Source organism: Pituophis catenifer, unplaced genomic scaffold (genome assembly GCF_029215685.1).
Source record: "Pituophis catenifer annectens isolate HBS135680 unplaced genomic scaffold, rPitCat1.0.hap2 SCAF_8, whole genome shotgun sequence".
Taxonomy (NCBI): domain Eukaryota; kingdom Metazoa; phylum Chordata; class Lepidosauria; order Squamata; family Colubridae; genus Pituophis; species Pituophis catenifer.
This window is the reverse complement of record NW_027256888.1, coordinates 216,155-241,510: the sequence shown is the minus strand read 5'-3', so window position 1 is coordinate 241,510 and position 25,356 is coordinate 216,155. Positions and strand designations below refer to the sequence as shown.

The 25,356-nt window shown below is 53.7% G+C and overlaps 1 protein-coding gene across 3 annotated transcripts; it reads left to right on the top strand.

Moving 5' to 3' along the window:
- Positions 1–9,447: 9,447 nt before the first annotated feature.
- On the top strand, positions 9,448–24,886 carry FOXJ2 (forkhead box J2). 3 transcript variants are annotated; one of them, XM_070949016.1, is made up of 11 exons: positions 9,448–9,799; positions 17,558–17,908; positions 19,598–19,672; positions 20,101–20,169; positions 20,573–20,713; positions 20,858–21,053; positions 21,755–22,042; positions 22,302–22,403; positions 22,511–22,711; positions 23,342–23,440; positions 23,756–24,886. In XM_070949016.1, exons 2-11 carry the CDS (start codon positions 17,576–17,578, stop codon positions 23,833–23,835), a joined length of 1,584 nt encoding a protein of 527 aa, XP_070805117.1. In that variant the 5' UTR covers positions 9,448–9,799; positions 17,558–17,575; the 3' UTR covers positions 23,836–24,886. The 3 variants fall into 3 exon arrangements, with proteins under 3 accessions (XP_070805117.1, XP_070805120.1, XP_070805118.1); XM_070949019.1 differs by having other exon boundaries at positions 9,448–9,803; XM_070949017.1 differs by lacking the exon at positions 9,448–9,799 and adding an exon at positions 11,925–11,953.
- The last annotated feature ends 470 nt before the right edge of the window (positions 24,887–25,356 follow it).

Genomic DNA, 25,356 nt, shown 5'->3' with positions numbered 1-25,356 from the left:
CGGCTGCCCATCTTGCCTTCAAATCCTCACAATCACAGAGAGGCCTCTTTCATTTCGGATTAGATCTCCGTCTCTGTGAAGCTTCCAACTCTTGGTCCTTGCCCTACCTGCAGCCATCCCAGAGAAGAAATTCACAGACCCTCTTTCCTGGGTCAGCTCCTTAAACATTGGAAGACTGCTTTCCTGACTCTTCTCCTTTAGGCCCAACAGAACCGGCTCCTTTTTACCATTCTTCAAATTAGCCTCCAAACCCTTTACCTTCTTTCTCGCTTTTCTCAGGACGTGTTCCAGCTCCTTAGCATCCTTTTTCTCCTGTAGCAACTAAAGCTGGACACAGGATACTGGGTACTCCTTTCTGAAAGGTGTAATGTGCTAGGAGGCCACAGAAGAAAAGGTGTGTCAGGTGAGGCAGAGGAAAGAGGTAACCTAAAGGACTTGGCAAGAGGCCAGAGAGGTGTCAGGAAGTGGGAGATATTCATGAGAAGAGCACAGGAAGCCAGAGCTGGGCCTCCAGGAAAGGGTGGGGTCACACCAAGTTCTTAGCCTGGTTTTTTGAACTTCCCATTTTGAATGAGTACATTCAAAGGTTCAGTCAAGGGTTTGTCTTCCTTGGGGGAAATCTAGAAACGGACCCTGCTTGACGGTCGACAGACAAAGCAACACCTCTTAAGATACGTTTCACGGCGGTTGGGGGACATGGTCCAAAAAGTCAGAATGAAGGTTGGAATCATGGGATGGACCCTCCCATTAAATGTGTTGCACATCAAGACAGGTGGAGCATTGGTGATTGTGGCCAATGGCTTGATGCTTTGAACCACGCTTTGTGGACCTTCCAGTCTACACTGTTTGCCTCCAGAAGGGCTGCCACTCAAAGGCTTCCAGTTCAGCAGGGTGCAAAGAGAGTTCAAGCACAGCTTTCTCCCTCACAGAACTTTCCCACATCAACTGGGAGAAGGAAGGAAGGAAGGAAGGACTCTTTTCTTTGGAGTCTTTCTCCACCCCCACCCCCTTTAGTTGTGGGGTTGTGTTTTGAGTGAGCACCAATGTCTGGGCCCCCAAGCCCCCCCCCAGTATGAGTGCCAAACAGGGCCATTCTCATGAGCCCCCCAGGAAGCAAAGCCCTGAAAGGCATTTGAGTGAAGCCCTCCCCCAGGAGCACTGCAGGAAACATGTAAATCTCCTCAGAAAAGAGATGCAAAATGGGGGGGGCACTTTCACAGATGGGTACTTGTTGATTGACCCTGGTTATCACCCTCCCCCGCAAAGTGGGGACTTCCTGCCTTCAGTTCTGTTGTCCTCAGAAGGAGCCATAAGCTGAGCTGGCCCCACCTCTTTCTACTCCCCCCAGAAGCAGCACCAGGTACTTCCTCCAGAATTAAAAGTTGTGTGTGTGTGTGGAAATGTAGGGTTTGGACTCAACAGTTACAACCCCTCCCAACAGGTAAGCTTGGACCTGCAAAGGCAGCTGAGGCCGGGATGAAATCCCAGTCGCCTCCTAAAAACCTTACCCTAATGCCGCCATCCTCAGCCCTTCAGGGTTGCTGCCCAGGAGTGCCAGCCACACAGGGCAGAGGTGCAGCAGCTGGAGTGCCACGGCTGTTTCCAGGCCATGTGCAAGTCTGAAGGCTTTTCTGTGCCTGCTCACCTCAGTTCTCCTGGCCCCACAGCTTGGTCCAGACTCCGTCTGCAAGGCCAGCAGAGCTCAGCTTCAGGTTTCCCGAGGAGCAGCCCCAGCTTCCTTCCTGGGGCCTTGGCTGGTTGCTCTTCGCAGCTCCTCTACCCGCTGGCTGCTCATTATGGGAAGAGTGGGAAGGGAAGGAGGGCTCACACATCCGAAAAGCAAGGCACACCTCTAAGCAGGGAATAGTCTGGGGGTGAACCGGCAGGTATTTTTAATGTAACTTTGACTGTGAAAGAAGGACCCGGAAGGCAAATCTTAGGAGCTGCTGCTCTTTTCCTTCATTTCCCTTCTGCACAGGAGCTCTCCGGGTTGAAGGAAAGGGGAGGGCTGCCTTTCCAACGGCTCCCCCCTCCTGCGGGGCCCGGGAACTCTTGGGTTTGAGCCACTGCAGAAGGCCGGGGCTCCCTATGGAAGGCGTCCTTAAGCACCAACTGACCAGCACAAGGATGGCCCCGCTTCCTACCCTCCAAGGGTCCGAGAGGGTCGTCCGGGCCACCAGCTCCCAGGACTCAGAGAAGTGGGAGAGGAGCCGCGGGGCTGGGCCTGTTCCTCCTGCTTGAAAGGCTGCTGTTTGCAATGGAAACCCGGGCCGCCCTGGGCATTCGCGGCCGCAGGGCTAGGAGGAGAGCGACTGTCCGACAACAACAAAACCAAACAAAACACCTGAACCGGCAAATCCTGCAGGCGGCCGGGAAGAGAAAGGCCGCCCCGCTCCCTCCCCCTCCCCCTCCCCCTCCCCCTGGCTTGCAGCAACAGCCTCCCCCAGGCGAAGGGCTGGAGCCTCCGGTGCCCGCGAGGGAAGCTGCTCCGAAGGGCCCCGAGAGCGAGAGGCTCCTTTGGGCGGCCCGCTTCCTGCCTCCCCTCGCCCGGCCCAGGGCCAGGCACGAGGGACTCGGCCGTCCAGGTCCCCTCCGTTCCAGGCGGACCCTGAGCGGCTGCAGTTGCCTCCCCGCCGGTTTTCTTTGCTGATGCTTTGCGCTTGGCATGCTGGCTGGGGAATTCTGGGAGTTGAAGTCCTCCCGTCTTAAAGGGGGGGGGGGAGGTTGAGAAACGTCTCAGGAATGAGGGGCGTTCCAGTCCAGGCGGTGTGAAAAATTTGCACAAAGATGTGTATGAGTGTGATGATGATGGAATTGTCAAGTTCCCAAAACAATTGAGCCCCTGTCAGAAAGTATCAAGGCTTGTAAACTATTAGACAAAGGAACCTAAACCACAAAGGAAACGTTTCATTTTTGAGAAAGAAAGCAGAAACTAGGAGTAATTTGCAACCTCGAAACTAAATGTTACAAATTGCTAGCAAATGGTCGAGGAAAACATTTAAGCCACAGCAGAGCCGCATTTTCAAAATCTTTTATTGCAACAACTCTTTGCAAATCCAGCATGACCTCAGCATGAAAGAAAAAGGAAGCGGAAGGTGACAGTGAGGAACAAGTGTCTCTGACCGAATAACCATCTGGGAGGGGAGATCCAAGTTAGGAAGAGGAGGAGGAGGAGGAGGAGGAGGTGGCGGCAGCAGTCGAGAATAACGGAGGCTGGGGGAGCTGCTAGCAGGGGAAGGGGCAACCCTCTCCTCTCCCGGTGCGAGATGACAGGACGACATTAGCAGGGGCTGCCATTCGAGCTGCTGCAGAAATGGGGGGGGGAAGCAGCCCGGACACAGCCAGAGAGCCGAAGGGCCATCTGGAAGGCACGCAGGTTTGCCATCGTGCTGAACATAAAAACATACGAGGAGGAGAATGACCAATTAACGCGTGTTAATTCTTGTGAAAACGGAAGGAAAACGTGTGGTGACACAGAGGGGAGGGGAGCGGGGGAATTTTCTGCAAGGGATGAGTCAGAATTTGGTTACTTCCAGTGCTGCTTTCTGCAGAAATCTCCTGGCCCCAAAGCGCAGAGTTTTCTCCTCCTCCTCTCCCTCAACATCCAGACTGCCCCGCCCTAATTGATGTTCTTGGACCAGGGAGATGAACATCTGGTGCTCTTCAGTCTTTCCGTGTCGGTGGCCTAATGCCAGCCATCACAACCTCCTGGAGCATCTCTCTCCGTTGGATGTGGGGCATGGATAGGGCAGCAGAGAGAAGTGGATTCAGAAAAATGCTGCTGAGGTCTTTTCCATCCTTGTGGACCAGAGAATGACCAGCTTGGCTAGTGCAGGGCTGGGCAGATATCCAGCCAGATGGAGCAACTGGCCAACAGACCCTTCCTTCGGGCGGCCCATCCCGCTGGGCTCAACTACACTCTGACCGAGCCCAAAGCCCAGAAGGCCCACTTGTCCTGAAAGGAGGATGGGTGGATCTGACCCATCGTGGCCCCTGAAGCAGCCAGAGAGCCCACCCCACAAAACCATGACTCCCACCAGAAGCTGCATGGGATGGGGTGGCCCCTTCTGGGGATAAGGTGTTCCAGGGGCCGATGCTAGAAAGGGGTGTTTTCTCTGGCTGATTAAGGGGGCTCTTGGGAAGCAGCAGGCCTTCTACGGAGGTCCCAGCCCAGGAGCTTGTAGAGTAGCAGAGATCACCTGGGTAGGATCAGGGCAGGAATCTCTGCCTGGGGGTGTGGCAAAGGTCAGAAGACCCAGAGGCTGGGAGAGGCTGAAGTCAGGAAAAACTGGATCAAAATGGCCTGGGGGGAGAGCCGCTTCTCTCCAATTAGCATGCAAAGACTCGGGCCCCCTACCTGCAGGAGCCCTGGGGAAGAGCCTCTCCTGGGTGGAGAGCCATCTCCATTCCTTCCCTAGGCTGGACGCTGCCTGAGGGGGAGGCGTGATGCCCAGTCCAGTTTGAAGTCGATCATTGTGATCCCTTGGAGGTGACTGGAGGTAACCTCTCTCCCACTTCCCTGGAAAATTTTTATATCCAGGACCTGCCAGCATGTAAGGGAGGCCCTGGGAAGAGAATCAAGCCAGGTGGACTTGGGTTGCCCACTTTGGGAACGGAATGGGACAACTTGCCGCAGGACAATTCAACAAATATAAAAGTGAAATTAATTTCAATGGAACCATGGCCAATAATAAAGTCAATCTACAAATACAAGAGTTACAAGAAAACATGGTCACCAATAACAGAAGTAATTCAATTAAATTATTAATACAGAGTTGAATTGTGGGAACATGGATTTGTCTTCACTTATAAATTGTTTAAATTGTTTGCAGTCAGCTATAACTCAAAGGGGACTAGCTTTTATCAGTTTGTTTATGAACTTTTACATTTAGAAATCTTCCAGCTAAGCAAGCGCAGATGACATAAACTCTACAGCACTCGAGAGCCTGATCTGGTTCCCAAAGATCTCTCCCTGTTAAGGAATACGTGAGCAACTGGCTGTTGATCTCGTTATAATGATCTTGCGAGACCCAGCCACGAATAGGAGTGCACGTGTTTTAACGTTTTTAAAGTTTTAATGTTTTTTTAACATTTTTATGGGATTGTTCGCATTGTTTTATTCTTTGTTGTAAGCCGCCCAGAGTCCCTTGGGAGTTGGGCGGCATAGAAATGCGACTAAATAAATAAATAAATTTGGGTTTGTTAAGAAAAATGGATTTAAAAAAAAAAATTCTATAGCACCATGAGAGGGGGAGGGGGGAGGGCAAGAGAAAAAAGTAGGTGACCTTTTGGGGGAAACAGGTTGTGTATCCATTTACTGTAGAAGTAAAAAAGTGTGTTTGAGTAAACAAGATGATTCCTCGGTGGGTCTTAGTGTTTAGTTTTTATTTATAAAGTACATATAGTCTGCCCCCGTTCCTAATTGCACCAGGGATCTCCTGGCTTGATCCAAGCTGCCTTCATGGTGCGGCCACCTTTTCTGGCATCTCACACAGTGACGTCGTCTTCAGCTCAAAATAAGGCCCAGACTCAGGACTATGCCAGTCACCAACACTGGGGCCTGCCAGGCACCCGCCCAGACTTCGGACAATGCCAGTCAGCCAATAGGGGCTGCTTCCTAGTTTTTTAAAGCTTTGTTTTTTTTTTTTTTTTTAGTTCAGCACTTTTTCTGAATGTTGATGTCTTCATCCAGAGACATTCATGAGGATCCACCCTGAAGCTGCTGCCAGGAACTGCAGCCCAAGTTTGGTCCCCAAGCCTTATTGGCAGAGGCCAGGTACTTCTGCTGTCTTGGGAGGCTTTGTGGCAGTTCATTGCTGCTGTTTGCTTAAACAAAACTGACTCTGAACACGCTAACAAGTCCAGCTGGAAACACTGATTTTTCTTTTTAAACATCATACATTTTGGCAGCTGGTTTCTTTGACGAAAAACACAGATTATCTGGACCTCCCATCTCTGCCAAGTAGTTCTTTTATATTTATTTACACAGAAAGTATTGATATTCAGAATTAATATTTGCAGTTTCTTTGTTTCCTGAAATATTTTTCCAGGAAAGCCAGTCTTTTCTACAACAAAGATCAGTCCTCACCAAGGACTAGACACTTAGCCCCATCCATGTGCAGTCGGGACTCAAAGTGCCGGGTGAGAAGATGTAAACATGAGAACATGCCCTCTTCTCAGCTGTAGTTTGTCTTCTTAATCCACCTATTTAGCTTTGGTGGGAAAACATGCTTCCCTCACATCCGGTTGACCAAACCTCTTCAAGAAGGGCAGCCACGAAACAGCCGTGGGAACGTGGATGGAGGCCAGGGCTCTCCCTTAAAGGTTCCCTCCAACAAAAGTGTGCAAACATGCTGTGTTTGCCTCCTTATTTTGTGGTGCTGTTTAAGAAAACAAAGCCCTGGCTGAAGGTCAGTGGAAGCCGTCTCCTTGTGGAAGGACAATGGGCAGCATGAGCTCTGCTCTTCTAGAGAGGGGGGCAATTGGCCCGGTCCCGACATCTTCTGGCTGAGCATGGTGGAGGTTGCGCAGAAGCCCTCACGGTCCCCAGTGTCTTCGCCACAATTGTCCAGACTTCCCTTCCAAGTTTTTTATCCCTGATTAAAGGGGGGGGGGAAGTGTTCTGCCAAAAGATTTAATTCATTCATTGGCTGAATCTATCAAACAAATCTCAGTACCGGACATAGAAAACTGTAATCTAAAAGATGCCCAGTGTTAAAAATAAACACAAGAGCACCGCATTAATAGCAGGAAAATAGGGTACAAAGCACCCGGAGAGGGCGGAGTCTTCCAGACCAAAGGCGGCCCGGCTGACCTCCACCCCCACCCCCCACCCCCGTCCCGCGTAGTCCTGCCGGCTGTGGCAGGTGGGACGTGTTACTCCGGGGCTGTTTATCGAAACGGCCTCAAAGTCAAAGATAAGGCTTGGAAAGAGGCAAACACGGGGGAAAGGAAGGCGAGCCGGTTTGAAACCAACCCGGATGAGGCCGACTGCCGAATCCGGGAGCAGGAGACCCGCAGGCACACCGCCTCGCCCCCTTCCGGGCCCGGCCTCCAAGCAGGAGGAACAGCCGGACCCTCCGCCCCTGGCACCCACCTGCCCCGCTGGAAGAGAGGCCGCTGCTCCCTGCCTTGCCTGCCCGAGGGGGGGGGAGGGGGAGGCAGGGGCAGCGCCGGGCAAGTCGCCCCCAGGTCTCCGGTGGCTCTTAGGGCTCAGGTTCCGGCCGGCCGAAGCGCAAGAGGCGACTCAGACTGGCCCCTGGGCAGGGCTTTGCGGGTGGGGGGCGGCGCAGGGGTGTCGTTTGGAAGCAGGAGAGCTGCGTTTTCAGCCCAGGGTTGCCAGCCGGTGCTGCTCTCCTGCAAGGGGAGCCGAGAGACCGTCAGTCTCCCCCCCCCCCCATCTCCCGGTTTAGAGGGAGCCGAGTGGCTTGGGCGCCCCCTTCTGGCCACGGGGCGAGCGGCAACCTCAGCGCCCGGCCGAAGCCGCTTTGGCGCAGGGAAGCTGCCCTCCCCCCTCGGCCTGGGGCGGCCTGGGCAGCTCAGTGGGGCTTAGGGGGAGCGAGCGGAGCTGCTTTTAAACATTCCAGCGGGGCTCTGCGCCTCTTTCTCCAAATAGAAGAGAAGGCCGAGGAGGAGGAGGAGGAGGAAGGGCGGGCTTCGCCTGGGGCGGCAGGAAGAGCAAGCGCGGCTCGCCTGGCCATCCCGGTCGGGTCCGGCGGCTGCGGCGGGGGTTTTGCAAGTCGGTTGCGGGAAATGTTTGGCGTTTGCGGACTGTGGTGGTTTGGGGCTCTCTGGGGCCTCAAAGGCCTGTCGAGTTTTGGGGCGGGGGGAGCGATCTCTCCATCTGTCCTCAAGAACACCTGCCACATACAGCTTCTCCCATCTCGCTCCCTCAACTTCCATCTCTCCCTACGGATCCCTTGAAAGGCTGCAGTGGGGCTCGCGCCACGTAACTCCCGACACCCGCCGACCGCATTTGAACTCCGAGCTCCCCCAGGCCCAAGTCTACTCCCACTGCCTCGTACAGAGGCTGCACCCTACAACAGAAACTACCTACGCGCGGGAGGGGGGCGGTTTGATGTCTTAGATTCACAATTCCGGGGGATCCCTTGGAGGGTCACCCAGCAGCCCCTCCCCCGGCGTGGGCAGACCGTCTCAAAGCCTGCAGGAAGGACCCGATCCTAGGTGACCACAACGCCGCTGGGCGTCTCTAGACCACGTGGCCGTAAGGTGGACTTGCATCGCTTAGACCCGCCGGATGGTTCGCGTGAAGGGCTTTGAGTGAAAGAAGAAGAGGCCGAACAAGGAGCCTTTAAAGCTCCTTATGGGATTCAAACGCAGCGGCAGCTGAAGGCGGCATCTGCAGAGCCAGGGCACAGCAGCCTCTGGAAACAAGCCGTTCCCCCAAAGACCGCAGCAGGCTCCGAAGCGCCCGCTCTCTTCCCCGATGCCAGCTTCCCTACCCACCTACGCTGCCGGCCCCAAGCCATGCGCCGGCCGCGCCCCGCAGGTCCCTGCGCCGGCCCGGCCGTGGCCACCGCCCGAGGGTGCCTGGAAGGCTCTCTCCGCCGGCGACCGCGGCACACGTTCCGGGGCTGCCCGCCACACGGGGCCGGGAGGGGCGCCCCCGCGCGGCCCCCGGACGGCGTCGACGGCGCTTAAGGTGGCCGCGGCCTCTGGAGCGGAGCGACCCGCTACGGGAGGGAGGACATGCCCCTGGCCGACGGCGGGACTCCGCGGGCTCTGGGGACGGACTGCGGCCGCCGGGAAAGCCAAAGAGGCGGCCGTAACCTCCCCCACCGGCGGGAGGGTCTCGGCGCCGGCATGGTGGCCGCTCGCCCGCTTCCCAGGGGCTGAGGAGGGTCCCGGGAGGGCGGGGGGCGAGGGAACCGGCAGCTGCCCCCGTCCTCCTCCGGCCCGATGCCTCCCGGCTGCTGCTCCTGCTGCTGCTGCTGCTGGGCGCACGTCCCCCCGGGCCAGCCAGCCCCGGCCCCTCCGGCGGCTGAGCAGGTGAGCGTCGGGCGGGGGATACGGGCCCCTGGAGGAGCGGCAGGAAAGACACCCCCCCCCAGGCGAGGGCTCCACGGCCGGCCTCCTCCGCCCTCGAGGGGCGACGCTGGGCCTCCTGTCCCCGCCTGCGCGAAGGACCGGGACCCTCCCCCGGGAGCCCACCGCCCGCCGCCACCAGTGGGAGTCTGGCGGGGCGGAGATGCGCGGGGGTCTCCCCTCGACGGGCTCTCCGAGGTCCCGCAAGCCTCCCTCGGGCCTCCGGGGGCCACGCCTGCCCGGGACCCCCCTGGCGGCGGCGGCGGCGGCAGAGCCCCCTTTGGACGGAGCGCGCCCGGCCGCCTCCCCGCCGAGATGCCGCCGCCGCCGAGGGAGCCTCCTTAAGGCGGGGAGGGCGGCGGGTGACGCGGCCCGGGGGAGGCGGAGCAGCGGCCGGGGAGGAGCCGGGGCCTGCAGTGGAGCCGCGGCCCAGCGCGCACCGAGCCCGAGCGGAGGCGGCGTAGGAGGAGGCGGCGGAGGCGGCGGCGGGCCTACTGCGCGGGAGGGCCTGGCTGGGCGCTGCTGCGAGGCTCCGGGGCCGGCCCGCCTTCCCTGCGGCAGAGAGAGATCGAGAGAGCGGCGTCCGCAGCGGCCCTTCGCCAGGCCTCCGCCGCGCCCTTCCTGGTCCGTCCAGGCGAGGCCCGGCGCCCGCTCCGACCGCCCGCCCGGCCACCGGAGATGCGGGAGCGGCGGGCGCTGAGGGCCGGGCAGAGCATGAGGCCGGGGCGCGGGGCGGCCTCCCCCTGAGCGGCCGGTGGGTGAGCGAGCGAGCGAGCGGGGCGGGCGGGCTGGGAGGGTTGCTGGGCGCCGCCGCGGCCTTTCCCGCCGGAGCCGTTGGCGCCCCTGCCTGGCCCGGCCCCGATGCCCTTGAGGGCCCCGCCCGGCCTTGGCCAGGAGGAGGCGGCGGTCTTGGGCCGCGCGGGAGCCCGAGGCGGCCGGATGGCGAAGGCGGCGGGCCCGGATGGGCGGGGGGAGGGGGGCGGAGTGGGGCGGGGGCCCCGTTGCGCCTGCTGGGCAGTGTGTGGGGGGGTGTCCCCCGATTCCCCCGAGGCCGAAGCCCCCCCTCCCGGGACAGAGGGGCTACAGAGAGGGGGACCCCCGGCTTCCCCGCCTGCTCTGGTTGCAAAGAGGGGAAGGGGCTTCCTTAGGGCACCTTCGCCCTGGGTGGGGTGGGGGGGCTAGATGGGACCGTGGATGCGAGGCCCCTCCCGGCCCGTTTCTGGTCCCAGGGAAGCAAGTGGGGCTGCGGGTCAGTTTCCTTAACCGGCTTCCATGGGAAAGCAGAAAAAGGTGGGGTTTTCCCCCTAGAGAAAAGGCCCGCCATAGAGATAGCTTCATTTTTCATACTGAGGGGTTTTTATTATTATTATTATTATTTTTTTTGCAAGTCCAGAATTGTGGTTTAGGGATGCTGGTTGCCGGAAAAGGCAGGCAGAGGGTGCTACCACCTAATGTGATTTTTTGTTTGTTGGGCTGGCCCACTTAACAGCTGCCTGAGTGTGTTTGTTTAGGAAGCCCAGCTGGCTTCTGGGGCTGCCCTTCCTGGTTTCCCAACTTTGTCCCATTGCAGCCACCAAAGGTGGAAACGGTTGCTGCTGCTGTTACATAATGAACCCATCGGCTTCGGTGATCCCCAAAGATTTATCAGCTCATCTCAACCTCCCTTCTGCCTACGCTTTGGTAGACGCTTCTTTGGGTAGAGCTAGAAAATGTTTGTCCCTGCAAACCTAGGAGAAAACAGCTCTTTGAATGACTTGTCCTCCTCTGAACCAACGTCAGCAGTGAATTTTGCCTTTCTTAATGGAAATAAAGTAGGGAAGGACTGATAGATCCCAGAAAGTTGATTGCAAGTGGTGGAGAATATTTTGCTCTTGGCTGAGTATATTCAGGTAACCAACCGCCTTCTTCCCAGTCCAGGTGCAAGTGAATTTAGCTAGTAACACCAGGAGTGGCTTCTGAGCTGAACTGTTTGATTATCTGTGCTGTGCAAAACTGACACGCACGCAATTCATACAGCATCCATACAAATTTCTGGCGTTGGGAGTTGAAAAATCTTAAGTGGTAGAAAAGAAACCCTGTATTAATTAAGGAAAGGTCAAACATATTAATAAATAGTTATGTTTTCTATCATGCTTAAGAGTTGCTTTTCTTTTTGTAATGACCTGTTGGCAAAAGCTGAAATAGGAATGGATGGAAGCAGCAGCTTTCATTACCTTGCAAACTCGCCCCACCATCCGCCACAGCCACTTTTTCTTGTCCTGCCTTGTGCTCTGCAGGAACCCTACGGTGCCCTCCAGCTCCAAACGTTGGAGAGCCCAACATTAAGCCAAAACAAGATTCAATAGACCACTCTGTGCATTAGGGCTATAGAGCTCTCCATCAGTCCCCATTCGCACCTCTGTTTAAATGGTGGTTATAATAGGTAACACAACATGCCATGTATTCAGGCTAGATACATATATTAGTCACGGACTATTTTTTCCTTATCACCTGAAGCCAAAAGCAAACCAGCCGTATCGTGGCTTAATGCAATGTGTCAGTGCAACAGAATGCACTTCTTCACAATTGCTTTCCTCTAGTAGTTTGATGTTTAGTCTCTAGACTGATCTGCCTTAGCTCTTAGTGCTAATTGCTCACAGTTTTCCATTTTAACCACACAATTCTTTGCATATTTATTCAGAAGCAAGTTCTATGCATACAGTCTACTTAGGACTCTTGCCAAATAGCTTATGATTAAATTACGGCAATAGAAGTTGCTTTAACAAGAACAAAAGATCGTAAAAGATTACGTTGGATTTTTAAAAATCACCACTTAAGTATCTTTTTTCAGATTTCATTTCAGTTCAAGGAAGTATTTATCTTTCTATCTACAACAGAGAGTCCAGCTCACTTCCATAGAACCCGAAAGGTAATTGTTTTGGGGTTTTACGAAGTAATCTTCTGCTGGATTTTTTACTTGTTTCATTAAATGGGCAAGGACTTTAAATTCACATGCCTTCTGACAAGAAGGGTGGGTTACAAATTCTCATTTTGCCGTGAATGATGGGGCAAGGGGCATGTGCAGAGTGCCATTCCCCCAGTCGCTCATTGCTTGCTCCCACGTGCCAAGAATTCCACCACTTCCTGGCAGGAGGAGGTTCTCATTCCAGAACTTAACAGCTGCTGCTTCTGGTCTGGGGTGAAGGCTGCCCTTTTGGCTTGGGGCCTCATGGCATTTGCATGGGTTATATTCAGATATCCCAAAATATGGTAATTGTTTTCAATTTAACATGAAGTTTGCATAGAGAGGACTTTACAATGGCATATATCCTAAATTAGCTTTTAAATAAATGTAATGAAGAACAATAGCTTTGGAAAGGCAGAGCCGAGGGCACCGCTTGAGAGGCCCTGTGGCTGTGGGAGGAATGCTGCTGGGCTCCAGCCTGGGTCTCTGGAGAGCAGGAGAAAGAGCTGGGCCCTGGGGAAGCCCACCTCCAGCACCTTTAGACAGCCGGGTCTGGGAAGCATTCAGGGGGCCAGGATGGGCCTCCAGGAGGAAGAGCCACATTGGGGCTGTGGTGTCACAACTGGAAAGACATATAGATGTGCCGAGCCTCTCTTGTAATAGCTGTGATATTTGTACCAATTAATCTGATAGAATATGGGCAGCTGGTTGCGGATTCCCAGGCCTTCCTGTTGTTTATAATAACGCCAGGTAGCAGCCCAGTGCAGAAGATTTTCTTGCAAATTTCATGCAACTTGTAGACACGATTGCAGAAAGCATTCACAAAGCTCCGTGCTGTTTTATAACATGGTTTTTGAGCAGGAATCCATGCTTAAACTGCTAGGCTAGATTTCTAAGTAATCAAAACATGAACAAGTTTTGAACTTCACTGTTGCAATTTAGTTATCTTACCATTAAATCTTGCAGCTGTCCTGTGTTGAAATCAGATATTATGAATCAGTTTATGTTGCATTCTTCTTTTTAGTGATAAAAGGAAGAGAATTATATTCAGGCCTGAATGCTCTTCTCATTATTATCTAAACCAAAGGTATCTGGGCAGAATAAAGTTTATAAACATAAAAGCAGCAAAAGAATAATTAAACCATCCTAGTGTAAGACAATATATATTAGTTTATATAAAAAAAGGAGAAAACATCATCCCTCCTGTTAGTTTTTTAAAACCAGGACAGTAATATGGTGTCTTCAGATGCTTCCCATCTGACAGTGGGGAAGGGCTTCTGAGAAATGTAGCTTAGTTAGCAGCAAGCTGCCAGATTTTTATTTTGTTTTCTTTTAAGGAGAAAACTGCACACCTCACAGAAGAGAGGAGTTATTCTCTTCATTGTCTTGCGATGTAGAAGTATGTTAGGCTATTTATGTTACTATCTTGGTCACTGAAGTAATTTTTAAATTTAAATTTGACCGGAGCATTCAAAATATATGTGCTTTGCAGTAGGCCCAGACAATTGTGTCTTTGTGGGTTTCCCCAGATTGAATTGTTCGAACTCTCCAGGTTAGTTCTCTTCTAATATCTCAAATGAGATGCCAAGACACTTTCCTCCCCTCCCCCTTCCTGAATTTAGTGGCTTGTTACCTGCTTATAGCATGAATCAAATGCTTTATGTTAATCTCCTGTGCCACTTTTCCTGCTAGTCATGTTTATTTTTATTTAGTTTCATTTATTTAGTTTTATTTAGTTCATTTTTATCCAGAGATTCATGGTCTTCTTCCCTGGAGCTGGAGCTGTCTTTCTGTTTCTCTTAACTTTTTGATGGGCATGGCTTCCTACCCTGCCCCTTCCGTTCCTCCCAAGAGTTTATCCATTCTGTTTTCAAGCCCTGGTAGTCTGGTTTTTGTGTTACGTTGACTCCTGGTCTTGTAGACTTAGCAAGCGTCCAGTTCACAAGAAACAACTGAATAGCTGAAAATGGAATAACTGATCTTGAAAGGGTTAGCCTGGTCATCTCCTGGTGCTGCAGACCTGGAAAGTTAATACTGAAATAGTTCAGTCACTAAGAATAGACAGGGCAACATGTTTCATAATAATAGTAGGGCCACTCTCTCCTGCAGCAAACTCCAAATGGGACGGTGGCATCGCTTCTAGTCCAGGAAGGCATCATCCAGGAGGCCCCCCCAGAGCATCTGATGAGCAGCCATAGCTGGAAGAAAGCTCTTTTCTGCCGGAGCCAAGGTGCAGAAAAAGACTAATGGAACCCGAAGGTTGGAGGGCACCTTGGAGGTCTTCCAAGCCAGACCCCTGCCCAGGGAAGGGAACTACAGACCATGTGAGACAAATGAGTTGTCCATCAATTCGGTTGAAAATCTCCAGTGACGGAAGCCCAACAGTTCCAGGCGAAAGGCTGACCCACTGCCTGGTAGCTCAGGAATTTCCTCCTTATTTTAAGTTTGGTTCTCCTTCTGTAAGACTTCCGTTCTTTGGTTCTTGCCCCCCACCCTCTGCACTGTGGCATCTCTTCAAGTCTTGGAAGGTTATTATCATGTCTCTTCCCAGGTTCCTCTTCTTTAAGCTAAACATCATGGCTCTTTTATAACCATTGTAAGTGGAATTCAGCCTACAAAGTCCCTTACAAGCCTTGTGACGCTTCCCTTGCTCTTTCCAGTTCTTTAGCATCCTCCTTGTTTTGGGGTGACCAGAACTGGAGTGGTCTGATCGGTGTGACATAGAATGGAACGTTATATCTCTTACTGATGCAGCCCGGCCAGGATTGCCTTTGCTCTTTTCGGTAGCTGCAGGATGCTGCTGGCTCAGGCTTAATGTGAGGTCTACCACAGTGTCAGATTCTTTTCCTTGTACGACCACGGCATCTTCTATATCAGTGTTTCCCAACCTTAACCACTTTTAAGATGTGTGGACTTCAACTCCCAGAATTCTCCAGCCAGCCTGGCTGAGGAATTCTAGTAGTTTAAATCCACACATCTTGAAGTGGCTAAAGTTGAGAAACCTGGTCTGTCTGTCTTGTTTTCCATACATCAGGTTCTTCCTATCCAAGTGAGAGAACTCTACTTTCATTTGTTCAAATCACCCCAGTGTCATCGTCTCCCCCCCCCCCGTCCCCGTCTCCTTCCCCTCCCCCCCGGATTGGTTTGAAGGATATTCTAAGATCAGTCATTTTCAAATGCTGTTGAAATAAATAAAATTAGCAGTGACTTGCATAAGTCAATGAGACCAAAACATAATTGACTTAATTTGAGTTCATTCTTTTCGTGGGCAGCTAACTGTCTTTGAATTAAGGCTGTGTTGAAAAATCTGTAATGGCTAGTAACCAGTTCCTCAAGTTTCCCGACACAAGAGAAGGCATAATTCCAGGCTACTTAATCCACGTTTATACTATGGCCACTTTTGCCTTCATAGTAGACCAATGGAGGCGCACCGAGAGTTCTGTTTTTCCCACTCTTGTACCTGTTTATGAGCGAAGTACATTCGGAATTTTTGAGTATGAAATGGAAGAATGGTTATTGTTCTAGATAAATTAATCCAGTACCGAGTAGCAGTTTATATGGCTGGGTTCTTTCCTTTCCCTACCTTGTTTTTGTCCTTCAAACTTCTGATCGAGTGGGAAAAGGAAAATAATTGAATTTATTTCTCCTGTTTTTACCCTTGATCTTATCTAAAAGGCTGAGAAACAAAGCATGGTATAGCCTGTGTTTAAAAGAATAGAAGTATTACTATGACATGTTGCCCCTAATATAATCTCTAAAAGAACATGAAATGAATGTTTGGGAGATGCCTACTGAACCTCAGAGAACGTTTGCTGTTGGTTCCTTGCTGTAAAACTCTAATTTCTAGACTTCTCTTGAGTCAGTGGGCCGTGCAGTTAGTAGTTCATTAAGCCTCTTTGCATCAAGGATATAAAATAGATCAGCAAATAATTGTAATCTCGGGATAGGCAATGTGTGTGTGTGGGGGGGGAGATTCTTTTTCCTGAGCTTCTTCTGACTTTAAGGATTCCCTTGATTAGCCAATAAGAACTAAATCATTAACGCACAAACGCAACCAGGCTAGAAAAGTTAGTTGACTGGAGGTAAGATTTTCTTCTGTTCAGATTTACCTGCTGCAGGGCAAATTTTATGTGTCCTGCAGCAGGTAGATCTGGACAGGAGATCTGTGTTCAGGAATTCAGTTCTAGGCCTTTTCTTCTCATCTCTTTGAGTCAAAGGAAATTTGCCCACCTTCTTCCAGGTTTTGAGAGTACAGTAAGATCGTGGCGGTTTGGATCCAAAGCTGCAAAAGCGTTTCTGAGGTGGCTGGGGGCCCCACCCCACCCCCCATGTAAGGGAAGCTGCTTCCATTCCTGGGACTGCATGGTCGCTCTGTCACCCCTGGCAAACATGTGTTTGAGTTGCTGGAGGTGCCAATGGCGCAGGTGCGGATGCTTAGGGGCAGGTGTGTCTGTGTGGCCAAGGCTTCCTTGACTCTTGGGGGTCGGCAGCTACCCGGCAACCTCAGGGGAAGGAGTTGTTGGGCCATCCCAGGAGGAGAGGGCTTCTTGAAGGGGCAGCCCCTGACAGATGTGGCATGCCTGCCCACAGCGCCTTCTTAGCTTTGGGCTTCGTCCGCAAGGCATCTGCTTGGCGCCCTTTGCGAACAGGCTGGCCTGAGAGGTCCTGATGGCCTGCTTCATCCCGCAAGAGGAGGGTGGTGTTGTGGGAAGCGTCTACCAATCCACGCTAGGTCCGCCATGGTTTCCCATGGCCATCCATTGAGGTGTTCCCACTACGGTCTGATTTATGATGCTCTTTTGCTTAGATTGTTCTCTGCCAGAAGTCTATTAAATGATGGTGGGGAATGCAGAAATTCCCATGAATGAATGAGTATGTGCTCTTAATGGTGAAAATGTGCTTGCAGCCCCTAAATAGCAATAGCCCTTAGACTTATATCCCGCTTCTCAGTGCTTTACAGCCCTCTCTAAGCGGTTTATAGAGTCAGCATTTTGCACCCAACAATCTGGGTCCTCATTTTATCCAACTCTGAAGGATGGAAACCTTGAGCTGGTCAGGCTCAAACTCCTGGCTCTGGGCAGAGTTAGGGTTAGATGGTTACTGTGCCATCATGGCTCCCTAAGGATCCGTGTTAGCTTTTATCTAATTAGACACTTATTTACGGACTGCCCACTTCCACAAAGCAGTTTCTTTCTCTATTTCCCTTTTTAATCAGCATCACCATTCTGAGATTAGACATCCCTCAGCAATGGAAGTTCCAGTCCCTACTTGCAGTTGTAAGTCGAGGACTACCTGTAGTTGAGCTAGCGCCTCTCCCTTATTTTTGGGGGGGGGGGGTCATCTATGCAAACGATTTGTCACCTGTTCCAGGAATGTGTGACCTTCGTTTCAAGGAGGTGGGATCAGACTGCAGTGTTTCGCTTACCTAAATGTGCTTCTAGACTACCCAAGAGTGGGTAACATACAGACAGTGGCTTTAGGAATAAATAAGATTTTGACTTGGCCCTGCAGAGGATTGGGGAGCCGCCTAACTCACCTTTCCTGTCCTTGCTTCTGTCTTTGCCACAGATCTTGTCCTCCAGCGTCATGGCTTCCGACCTGGAAAGCAGCCTCACGTCCATCGACTGGCTCCCCCAGCTCACTCTTCGGGCCACCATTGAGAAATTAGGGGGGGCTTCTCAGTCAGGTGCCCCGGGAGCTGGCCGGAAGTGTCCGCCTGGCTCTCCGACCGACCCCAATGCCACTTTGAGCAAGGATGAGGCCGCGGTCCACCAGGATGGGAAGCCCCGCTACAGCTACGCTACCCTGATCACCTACGCCATCAACTCCTCACCCGCCAAGAAGATGACCCTCAGCGAAATCTACCGCTGGATTTGCGACAACTTCCCCTATTACAAGAATGCGGGCATAGGCTGGAAGGTGAGGACCCCGAGCGTGAAGCTCTCTCGTTGCTGGGCTCATGAGAACCGGCTTTTCAGAAGCTAGTCGTCATTGCTGTGACACGCCCCAGTGCAGGGAGGGCTCAATTGAGCCAAAGCCACAGATTTCTGCCCCAAGGAGAAATTGTGGTTTAAATTACGGTGGTGGTTAGGGGTGTGCGCATGAGATGGAAGCATTTTTTATACGAGTAGTCTTATTTCGGAACGTAACTCCAAAAAACTTTTCTATATATGCTTCCCAGGTCCCTTGTGAGGGTGCCTGGGTTATATTTATTTAGAACATTTGCATGGCTGCAATGGGACGGGCTCTGGGTTGCAGGACAAAAAAGGGAAAGAAAATCAAGCAAACTTATAAGAAAAACAACACACGGTGTTAAAAGCAGCTGAAACAAGGAAGGGGTGATCAGAAGTATGACACTCTCTTATTGGGGACTCAGAGGCAGCTGCCCTTTGGACTGACTCCAGAGGTTGAAGCATTTGCTCAGAGAGCCAAAGGTTTCAGTCCTGGGGAAGCCCAGGCTTTGGGGTAGGTTTGCTCTAGGCCAAACGAAAAATACGAGATGGGCCTAGCAGAGGCAGAGCTCGCCCTCACCCCAGAGGCAGGGGTACTTGTTTATGTGGAGAAATGCCACAAATGCTATTTTAGTCCTGCAAAAATCCAGTTAAGTTTCTTAGCCTGACCTCTAGAGAAAATGGCAGAATTCCTTTGGCTCCGTGGGTTCTGGTATTTCTTTATCAAGATTTTGATTTGCTCAAGTAAAGCTATTTCACTGCTAGCCTATTTTGTTTGGGCAGTAGTACCTGCTGGGCCCTGGTTTTCTGGCAGACAGCAACCATATTCTGAGGATTAAGCAAGTCTGGATCCGAAAATATTTTCAGAAGACAGGTTGGTCGGCGACTAGAGATACGAGACTCTGAGGGTCAGAGCTGGAAGTCTTGGCTGGGCAGGCAGGAGAGTGTGGGGAAAGTCCTGCTTCTCCTCAGGGTGGAGCTGCCTAGAGGCCATTGGGGTCTTCTTGGTCCCTCTTGTCTGGCCTGAAGAACCCAGCAGGGCAGGAATCTGTAAAAGGGCGACATTCATTCATTCGTTTGTCTGTCGAGCGTTTCTGTGCCGATTCGAGACAATTACAATACAGAATAAGATGGACAGACAGATCAATGTTACAAATATACTTCCTGAGTCCTTTTATCCGGGTCTCCCTTCCAGGCCTGATGAGGCCAGGCCCGCACATCGTCTCAGCCCAGAGAAGGTCAGCCTGCTGCGGCTGCTGCCGCCCTTTGCAGCCCTCCATTTCCCAGCAAAATTTGACCCATAATTTCTCAGCTGCTTGGCGGTGCAGAGAACGAGGGGCCTGGGACCCCTGAAGGCTTCCAGATCCTCACGCCGCAGCTGCCTTCCCTGGGCTGAAGCTGTGGGATACTGCAGAGTTCTCTGTGGCCAGAAGTCCTCAGGCAGAGGCCAAGGGGCTGTCAGGGCAGCAGGCCTGGGGGAGAAGAATGGGGGCTTGGGTTGCCGGGGTAGGGGAGGCTGAGATGCAGGAGGTGAGGAAGTTGCTGGGCTGACCTCTTTCTCCCAGCCAATGGGCAAGGCGTGTTTGGGGAGGAGGTGGGAAGGCAGGGCTAAGCAGCTGCTTGACTACTGCAGCGATTCCTTCGCTTCTCTCCCTAGAACTCCATCCGGCACAACCTTTCTCTGAACAAATGCTTTCGGAAAGTGCCTCGTCCCCGGGACGACCCTGGAAAGGTGAGCCGGCTTTTCCCCACCAAGGGATTCTGCAAACCTTCCGCCTTCTTTTGACCCAGTGAGGCAAAAGGAGATCGACGAAGGGCCAAAGAAGGCAAGGCGGCTCTGCCCGTGGGATGGGCTTCGGGCAAAATGGGGGCTGGGGGTTTGGGGGCACTTAACCTCCCTGTCTTTAGAGGTGGCAGACAGAGGCAGGAGGACGGGAGCTTCGCCTGGGAGGCTCCCTTCCCTTTTCCTGAGGGGGGGGGCTGCTCTTTCTGACGGCGGCAGCCCTTCCTGTCCAACCTGTTCCTCCCAAGAGGGTTTACGCGAGGCTGCAACTCGCTCGGGATGATGACACTGAAACGGAAAGAGGGCAGAGGGCCTGGCCATGGCAGGAGGGGGAAGAGCTGCCAGGGCAGCTGGATTGCCTGCCTTTGTCTTTTCAGGGCTCGTATTGGACGATTGACACCTGTCCCGATATTTCCCGGAAGAGGCGCCATCCACCGGATGACGATGTGAGTTTGACCCTCCAGCAGAGCACTGAGGGGGATCCCTCTTCCCCAGGGGCCACCGGGAAAAGGGCTTTTAAAATGGTCGAGGAGCCCCTTTCTTCCATCCTCAAAACCAACTTCTTGCTTAAAGAAATAGATTTCATTGCCTGAGCAACTGCTCAATCGTCTCCTTTAGTTGATCAATTGATGGGAGTTTTCTTCCCTGTGAAGGTTCTCTCAGGGCTGCCGCTGTGAGAGAGTCCCTGGAAGGGCACCTGGCCTTGGCCACCAGGGATGGAGCCCGAGGCTTCTGTTGGAGGCCCCTTCCTTGGGAGGTTGTGCCGGCCTTCCTTGCGCCTGGTTTTCGCGCAGAAGATGCGCCCCTATTTCTTGTGATGAGGCTCGACTGCCTGCTTTGATTTTCCAGCTGTCACAGGATTCCCCGGACCAGGAGGCCAGCAAAAGCCCACGGGGCTCCGTCTCTCTGGGCCCCGAGGCATCGCTCTCCCCCGAGTCCAACCAGCAGCTCTCGTTGCAAAGCACACCCCCTCTGGGCAATTACGGCCAGGTGCGTGATGATGGCGCCAAAGACATTTGGCTGGGTGGGGGCAGGAGGCCCGGTGAGCCTTGGCCCAGGACAGAGCCCTTTGGTGCCCCCCCCCCCGGATGTGCTCCTGTTTCACCCCCACCCCCTGCTTGCCTTCTGCAACAGAGCGCAGGGCCAGTGGAGGTGGCCGCCACGGTGGCGGGCGGACAAGGCCGGGAAGGGACCGAGGTGCCACCTCCGCACTACAGCACCAGCAACGACTTGAAGTTCTCCTACTCGGAAATCAACTTCCAGGATCTCAGCTGGTCCTTCCGAAATCTCTACAAATCGATGCTCGAGAAGTCCTCTTCCTCCCAGCATGGTGAGCAGCGGGGCTAGATGGTCGGGGGGGCGGGGCAGGGGGAGGGACAAGTTAATTGCACCCGGGACCGGCTCCTCTGATCCAGACGGGGCTGCTGAGCTGCTCTGAGCGTTCCTTCGGGATGCTTGGAGACCCTCCTATGAGAACGGGCGGCTGGCATGAAGCAGCCCCTTCATGCAGTTTGGGGGAGCACTCTGTCTGCCCCCACCGCCCCTCCCCTTTGGCTCCCTGCTTGCTTGGGGAGAGCAGCATCTGCCCAGGACTTGGCTTGGAAACGTCTGGTGGGGAAAGGCCAGCGAGGGACATCAGGCAGGCTGGGCTGGGCAGGGCAGGGGGCGTGCTCTTTTGTGGAGGGCAAACAGCCCCCTGTCCGCCTTCTGAAACCACTCCCTGGTCCCAGGAGGGGCACAGTTGGCAGGGCGCCATATTGAGCGGGGTCATGGGCTGTGGGGGAGACCCTCTCCTGCTTGCCCCACCGGCTTTCCTCTGAAGGGAGCAGAACTGGCTTTGGGGGGTCATCGGAAGCAGGTCATCGACACCCCTGACCCGGAACCAGTCAGAGTTCATTTCCCAACACCAGAGGCCCCACCCCCACCCCCGGAAAAGGCTCAGCGGGGCACAAGTCTGGTTGCAGGGCTTGGGAAAGAACAGGAAGGCCCCCATGCGCCCCCTGAGCATTTTCCTCCTGATCTGCCCTTCAGATTTCTCCTCCCTCCTGGGGGAGATGCAGCCCTCCAACCACAGCTACTACATGTACCAGCAGCCACAGGGGCCTCCCTCCGTCGGAGCTGCGCCGCCCCTCCACACTCCAACCTCGGAGAGCTGCCAGTCCCAGGGCAGCAAGCAGCAGGCGGGGGACGGCTACGGCCCCCCTCCCGTGATGTCTCTGCACCCCTCTGCCATGCAGCACGGAGCGTACCACCAGCACCATCATCCCCACGCCCACCCGCAGCAGCAGTCGCAGGCCTCCCTCAATAACGCCAGCTTTGGTGAGTTCCAGCCCAGGGAGGGGCTTTGTCCCATGGGGTGAATTTTAAGGTGGCAGAAAGAAAAATGGCCGCCTAAGTGGATGGAAGCCATTTTAGTTCTGTCTAGCATAAATGAACAGGGCGGCTATGTTGAGTGACATTTCAATCCTCTCTGTAACATTGGGGTGCATCTCCTGCGCCTGGGGATAAGGGAGAAGATCTGGGGGGGGGGGCAAAGGGGACGCTCATTTCCCTGCCTGTCTTGTCTGCCCCTCCCCAGCTTTTCCCTCCGACTGGTGCTCCAACATTGACTCTCTGAAAGAAAGCTTCAAGATGGTCAATCGGCTCAACTGGTCCAGCATTGAACACTCCCAGTTCTCAGGTGAGGGCATCTTCCTTGGGGGGGGGAGGGGCCCTGCCCTCTAGGGGTGTGTGTGTCCCTGGTGTGGGCAGAGCAGTGATTGCCTGTTCCCAACTCCCCCGCCACAGAATTAATGGAGAGCCTCCGCCAGGCCGAACGGAAGAACTGGTCCTTAGACCAGCACCACATTGCCAACCTCTGTGACTCCCTGAACCACTTTCTCACCCAGACCGGGCAGCTCCCTCACCTGGGGGGGCCCCCGCAGCCCCCCCGCATCTCCGAGTCCTGTGCCCTGAACAGCAACAAGCAGGAGCAGCCCATGAGCCAAGGTAGAGACCGAGGGCAGGACAGCCTTCTGGGAGAGGGAGGGAGGGAGGGGCAAGGACAGCCGCGTCCTCCCTTCTTGGGGAGAAGCCTGAAGGCGTTTGTGGGGGAGCGTGTGCTCCTCCCCTGAGGAAATCAGCCGTCTCAGCCTATGACGGGGTTATGGGGAGCCGATTGGGAGCAGGGCCGCCCTTCTGAGCAGCTCAGTGTTGGACGAGAGGGATAGTCTAAGCCCTTCCTCTTTTAAAAATGACTCGTGTCTCTACGGGGTCCAGGCCTGGTCATAGTAGTGGAGATTAGGGCTACCTCCGTGGATGGCAGGGAGGCCAGGAGGTGCAGTCTCCTCAGGATACCCCATTAGACACCTCTGCCCCTAGATGTCCGAATGAGGCCCCAAAGTTCTTTCCCAGTCCTGGAGGGTGGGAGGCCAGACAGGGAAGAGACCAGAGTGATTGGGGGACCCTAACCCTTTTCAATATGAAGTGTGCCATGAGCCGCAAATTCCTCACAGGAAGGGGAAGAAGCAAGCGGACACCATAAAACACCCCCCTCCCCGCTCCCAATCCAAGGTGGTCTCAAAGAGACAATAGGGATTTTCAGTCCTGACCCTCCCTGTCTGCCCCTCTTCTCCCCAGTGAACTCGTATGGTCAGCCGGCACCTCCCCACCTGTACTCGGGACCCTCGCCGATGTACTCGATTCCCACCCAGGATTCGCCAGGGTATAACCGCCCAGGTAAGGAGATGTCCAAATTGGTGGCCAACTGGGGAGGCAGCTGCTTCGGCTTGAGCTGCTTGGCAAATGCTGCTCATACTTTCCCTGGCAGGCTCTCTGGATGTCGGCCTGCCCACTTAATCCCCGGCCTTGAATTGGCAAACCTCGTGAACGTTCAGCCGTTTTAATTCTTTAGATTAAATAAGTTAATTCAATTAAGGGCTCCCTCAAATGCCAGGGAAAGGGGAGAGGGGTTTGCCACAGGAAGCATTCAGAAGAATTCAATTTACGTTTCCTTCTTGCGCTTTTCTTTCCCGCCTTGTGCAATTTGCTCAGGTCATCATTTGGTTTCGCGGCCCCCTCCAGGAGCCCCCGAGGAGATCCCTGATGATTTCAATTGGGATTTGATCACCTAGCAAGCGAGAGACTTGGTAGCCCATCCCTCCCGGAGGGTCCCTGCAGGAGGAGGAAGCCGTGCGTGCCAGTCCCAGGCCAGCGCTCGGCCTCCTTCCTTGCCTGTATATAGATATATATTCTCTTCTTCAGCCAGAGAAGCTGCCACAAGATGCTGCCCAAGATAATCTTCCTTGCGCTCCTTGTTTTTACCTTCTTTTCTTCTTCCTTATTATTATTATTATATTATTATTACCATCATCATCATCATCATCGTTGTACCCAGCCCTTTTCACTCTATCTGCCAGCTTCGGATTTTACACATTTATTGGGCACCTTGTCTGGATGCAAGTCGGAAGACTGCCCTGGTGCCGGAGGAGACTTCCAAAGAATTGAGGGCGTCTTTCATCATCTTCATCATCATCGTCGTCGTCGTCGTCACCCCTTGCATTGTACAATCCCTCTTTCCCCTAGAGGTGGCCAGGGACTCTCTCGATGGCTGCTGAAGTGAGCGCGCCTGTGGATCTTGAGAGTCTGTAAGAATTATGTCCTTCCTAAATGTCGTAACGTATGTGTGTGGGGGGAGGGAGTTGGACTGGTCCGAAGGAGAACTCTGCCCGCTTCCTTGCACCAGCAAGCAGGAGTGAGCGAAGGGAGGAAGGCCGTGGCCGTGGCAAGAAGGGAAGACTGGGCTCGGAGAGACCGAGAGAGGGTGGAACGGGAAGCGAGGAGAAGGAGGACATCGCCCGACTTGCAACGCAAAGGCTGTTCGGCTGTTCAGCTGCTGAGAGAGGAGGGCGGGGGTGGCCCTCCCCGTTTTCAACTCCCTGCCGTTTTGCACTTCAGCCCTTGGCAGATCAGAAGAACTGGACAGGTCTGCTCCGCGTCAGGTGGGATGGACAGCAAGGACTGCTGGACTAGACCAGGGCTTCTGCCACCCGCTTCCTCTCCTCTCTTCCCCTCTTTGAAGGCGGCAGATGAGACAGACGAATCAAGAAGAACCGTACTCTTCTCCCCTTCAAGGGCTTTAAAAAAAAAAAAAAAAAAACTTCTGGATTTCACCCACCCCCCACCCCACCCCCATTTTGCTGGAACGTGTTGTGACTTGTGATGCAAAAGAGGAGGAGGGTTTTCCCCCGCTCCTCTGCCTTGTACAGCTAAGCAAGGGATGCTTCCTGCATGGTGGATGAAGCGAGGCAGAAAGAGGAACATCGTGCCAGGCAGAACTTGGAGGGCTCCAGTTTGAGCCTCTCCTGCAGCGAGAGGAGCCGACCTCTGAAGGAGACACGGCACTCCCTGATTGATTGGGGAGGGAAGTTGGACGCCCCCTTCTGCTCCAGAGAGAATGGGGAATGGCAGAGGCTGGGTGGGTGGTTGACAGGCCCTTCCGAGCATGGTGCCCGCCAGGGATTCCATTTTGACAGCCCAATCCACTGCTGGGTTTCCCCTTTCTAGTGTGCTTCTCTTGTGGCCAGACCTCTTCTTCCCCTGCATGCCCCTCCAGCTGCAAGCCTGCTTTGTAGGGGTGGGTTGAGGGGAGAGCC